This window comes from Adelges cooleyi, unplaced genomic scaffold, assembly GCF_023614345.1.
Source record: "Adelges cooleyi isolate 19-005CV unplaced genomic scaffold, UGA_ACOO_1.1 ACOO_flye_CR_arks_rails_tigmint_CR_PRNA_248, whole genome shotgun sequence".
Taxonomy (NCBI): Eukaryota; Metazoa; Arthropoda; class Insecta; order Hemiptera; family Adelgidae; genus Adelges; species Adelges cooleyi.
In genome coordinates, this window is record NW_026095913.1 from 1246252 (window position 1) to 1251346 (window position 5095).

At 29.0% G+C, this 5095-nt stretch overlaps 1 protein-coding gene across 1 annotated transcript; it reads right to left on the reverse strand.

The window, feature by feature from the left end:
* Positions 1-2956: 2956 nt before the first annotated feature.
* On the reverse strand, positions 2957-4837 carry LOC126837323 (uncharacterized). Its single transcript, XM_050571183.1, has 2 exons — positions 4690-4837; positions 2957-3896 (listed from the first exon to the last, which is right to left on the reverse strand). The coding sequence occupies exons 1-2, from the start codon at positions 4697-4699 to the stop codon at positions 3148-3150; spliced, it is 759 nt and encodes a 252-aa protein (XP_050427140.1). The 5' UTR covers positions 4700-4837; the 3' UTR covers positions 2957-3147.
* Between the last annotated feature and the right edge of the window lie 258 nt (positions 4838-5095).

Below are 5095 nucleotides of genomic sequence, written 5' to 3' on the forward strand. Positions count from 1 at the left end.
CCGTAAAGTATATTAATAATGCGTCTATATACTACTTTTGCCTTGCCCCGGGACAGCGTGTACAGCAACAGGAGGAAGAAAATACAAATGATTGATTGCCTCGGCTGCTATTGTCAGTTTTCCTCAATAATAGATTAATTTCGAATTTCCCCACCCCCGAAAGTCTTTGTTGCCCTTAGCGTGGCGTCTCGATGAATTTTTAACGACGCTTAAGTTTTTCGAACCCTTGCCCGCCCCGCAGCTTCACAATAAATTAAGGAATGGTTGTAATCATTTTTTTCCCTCCCACAACAATGTGACCGCCGCGGCGTGTTGATATCGATTTTCATTGCCTTTCGCACGGCTTTGGTCCTCTTCTATTTTCTTTTTTTCTCTCCTAAGACAAACGTCAGCATTAACGCACGTACACACCAGCGAGAGAGTTTCATCAATCTTTTTCTCTTCCATCTTACGGCCACGGCTGCATACATATGTATGCATAGGTATATATATATATTATACACTTAGCAATTGTTTCCCACTGCCGTCGGCCCGCCGTACACCTTATTAGTAGATTATCAAGCCGGAGAGATATCAACACCATCTGCCTTGCCTCGTGCACGCGTGCGATCGTATAAAACCCATTAATCCTGGACAATTGAATATGTATGCGTTTTTGTAACGTACGAGATAAAAAAAAATATACATAAATAACAAAATTACATCGTTCGTCATGCAAAATATACTAGCACGACACGACAAACGGAGCAGATTTAATGAAAAAAGTAAAAAAAAAAAAACCAAGCTGATTATTACGACCAGTGTTGTGCAAATTCTTATTCGAATCATTTTTCCACAATTTATTCGAATAAAAAATGTTCATATTGTATATACTGGTTTTATTTAATTTGTAAGTGTACCTATCTATACGAAATTATATTTTAAAATATGATTATTTAAAAAAAGCACAATATACAAACTATTTAAATGATATGTTAAAACTTATTCGAATTATATTTGGAATGATAGGATAAAAAAATGTTTCCAATTATTATTATTTTAAATCATTCGAGTAACTTATACTTGAATAATAATATGTTATTTAGATAATGTTTTTTTATTCGAATAATGCACAATTCTGGTTACGACGTATACGATTTCTTTTTATATTATCATATTGTTCGGTTTTAGCTTCGATAACGCGGTTTTAAATTCATTTAAACAAAAAAATAACGACCGCTTACCGTTGAAATGACAGATATATCGGCGAATTTAATATCGTATAAAATAGTATGTACTGTGCTATGCATAGACTTCCTCGTGTATGCATATTCCCATGCAAGTCCATTCGGTCGCCTCGAACGCAAATGAAGTAGATTCTTCTGAAGTCAACAAACCGAAGAATAAGAGAAAAACATAATTTATTTTGTTTTAAATCAGAAATATTTCATTTAAATTGATTTAAACTTTTTATTTCTTATTGTCACTATCTTTGTTTATTATACATGATCATACTTACATTATATCACGACACACGTTTAAATCATTTAACTCTGTCATAAACAACCCTGTAATGGCCTTATGGCATCCCTTTTGGCTTTTTGAAAAATAAATTCGTTTCCTCCATACTATTAGGGTGGTACCATATAAATTCGCATAGCTACATTACATTTTTAGTTACATATCTAAATCAGAAATTAGCGAAATTTAAATAAAATGATAGGTACATTATAGAAAACAATTATTCGCGAATAACAAATAACCTAACAAATAATAGATAATTCGTTTTATTCTAACACTTTGAATGGTTCAAAATAACTGTTTATTAATACTACAGTCTCTTGTATTGTTATAATGTAGGTACCTAATTTAGGTAGGTACAATACAATCGATTTTACAGCAAATAAAGAAATAATGTAAATTAATTTTAGTTTGTCTCCAAATTTTTTATAAAAAATGTACAAATATCTATTATTTATTTTCTCATTAAAAAAAAAAAAAAACGTGAAACGCAATAACCGGAGTGGCGGCCAAATGTCGTATATTATTTGAAAATTTCCAACCGCTAATCCAGAGCCAAGATTAATGATTTTGAGGTAATCTTTTGTAGACATCTGTGACGGACAAATTCAATTTCATTAAAATGTTTCGATTCGAATACGTGATTTATTGACTTCAGTGCGCGAATGATACAAGAAATACCTACTTAAACACATGTTGGCAATTTTCTCCTATACATTTGATGTTTTTTTTTATACAAAGAAATCACCTTGGACAATATTGTTAACCGTTAAAATAGTGTCAAATCAAAAAATATACTTCCTATTTCCGATTCAGCTGTAGAAATGTGTATTTTTACATTACATTATTAAGACATACTATTAATTGATTTTTTCAGCAATAATTCATATTTTTATAATATGATACAATTTTTTGTTGGCATTGCAAAAGGGAGTCCTTATTTAATTCATAATATATTTTTTACTCTTTGGCATCACTAGAGGAAGATACAATATAGAAAAATAACTTGTAGTCTTATTTTTGACATAGACATAGAAATGATTAGGGCAAGGGAAGGGGAGGAGTGGAAAGGAGGGGACGGATAGGAGAGGAGGTATTAGTAGAGAATAATGATGCAAAGGTAGGTAATAATCTTTTTTTTTTTTATAATCAGACTGCTATTTCATTATGTAGAAGTCATATCATTTCTAAACTTTGGTGAAAATACCTATCCGAGTAGGTATGATTGCAATTACTTAACGAGACGTTTAAAAAGTAAATGTTTTTAAATATTCAATATTGACTTTTTTGGCAACAATGTATTATATTATATATGAAAAAATAAATTAGTAAATGTTTAATAGTGTAATAACATTGATTTTTACTTTACTCAAGACTGGATCGATTATTGGCATTCACTCTACTTAGAAGTAATTAGGTAAGTAATACGGTAAAATATATAGTACTAAATCAGTATGTAAATCATAAGCTAAGCAGGTATGTCTTTTTTAATAATTTGTTTTCTTTAATGTATTATAGTAACAAATCAGTTATCATTTCACTGTACAAGAAATATAGATGGTAAAAACAATAACAGGTACATAGTTCAGTTCAAAACACCAAGTTAAGTAAACAAAAAGTAATATTTTTAAATGCGTAATGTAACGCTTACGTATAATCTCGTATAATGACTGTAGTTTTTCTACCACACTTGTCCCTTTTAAGTTTAAAATACAAACTTCGCCATTCGATCGTTGTGTGCTCTATCGAGTTTCCAGTGCTGATAGGCAAATCTTTAAATTCGTTAATGACTAATTTTTTCCATAAACATTGATTTTTTGTCGCCAATTCGTTGGTTTGTTTACAGCATCTCATAAACGCGTAAATACTTTTGGAATCTAATTTATCCATGATATAAAGTATTAACTCTTCAGGAAGCCCGCAAAGACCTGGATACAGACCAACTGTTTCGTTCAACACGGCACATTTGACTGGAACGCTGACTAAGTTTTTAAATTTTATTGCAAATTTGTTAAAATCACTAGGATTGTCTAATACAAATTGTTCACCATTTGGAAATACTATAGATTTTGAGATATTGTTGAAGGTACTTAATGTAATAATAATTAACGAATGGCCGGTAGGAATACCAGTTAAATAACATTCTTGGTTGCACATTATCAGTTGAGCGGTCAAAACATTATTATTTTCATACCAACATGAATTCAATCCTTTGTCGTTGACCGTTCTGGCGAGTTCAATATTTGAATTTATTGAGTTGAAACATTCCTTTAGAGAAGCTGGAACAAAGCCAGTTTCAATAGTTAACACAAACGCTATGCCGAATAAGCGTTCAAGTTCTGAATAGGCACATGTTTCTGACAGTAGTTTCAAAAACTCCAATAAATGTGTATCTTCTGAAAAATAATATAAATTAAAATGTAATTTAAAAAAACAAAACTTTACCTTATAACAATAGTTTATTAATATTAACAAAAAAAAAAAAACCATTATAAACTCAGCTCAGTGTCGCAGCAAGAATATAATATAATATAATAAATAGCGCTTTTGGTAAACGTACACAATATTAACTATACAAATAAAATTAAATAATTATTTTAAAAGCAGCAAAATAAGTATATTTGTAAAAGTAATAATAAAATTTAATAATCTCAAAATTATGTCTTTGCCGCCAACTAACTAATTTATTCAAGTTTAATAGAACTTATTATCTAAAGGTTGCATTCAAGTTAGGCATTTAAAAAGTATATTAACAATAAAATTGACTTACAAATTTGTAGAAAATATTACTAGAATTAATTTTATTGCACTTAACAAAACCATCAGATAAAAATCTTTAACTTTAAAAATTTACTTCTATCTAATAAAATTGTCATGGTAAGATTAAAATAATTATTCTTTAAAAAGATGTTCTTTAAAAAAAAGTGAATTATAAAGGTTATTTAACTTAACACTATTCAACACAAAGTTAAGCATTTGTAGTTTACATTGCTAGGTTTATAAATTAATTACTTACATTGTTATCAGTAAACATGACACTTATTCTGCTAACTTATTAGTTTATTAAAAACACAAAGTAGGTAATAACTAAAAACAATAATAACAAAATGTACATAAACTATACTACTAAGTTTAATATTTTTATGGATTCGTTTAAATGTGAAGTAAATTATACGATATTGTACATACCAATATTCATTTTGTGTATTTTGACCTGAAATTCTGTTAAGAACCAACTAGACTTTGTATAAGGTAAAAATTATTAAAATACCTATTGCATTTTAATTTTTTCATAGTAAATCATTATTAAAAAAAATTGTTTTCAGTTGTCACGTAAATTGATATAATATTGTTATCAGTTATCGCAAACCGTATTATCGTCAACCATAGACATATAATACATTGTATTATATATCTATGTCGTCAACATTGATAACGACTGTGGGCCACGTTCAATTTCAGTGTAGCCAAATTACGAGACTTTTCCCTAATGAGATTAGGTAAAAAATATCAACATAGTAATATTTAAAAAGCAATATTACTCGGTAGAATTATACAGTTTTTGATTTTTCTTATGAATGTTAATATTATATTT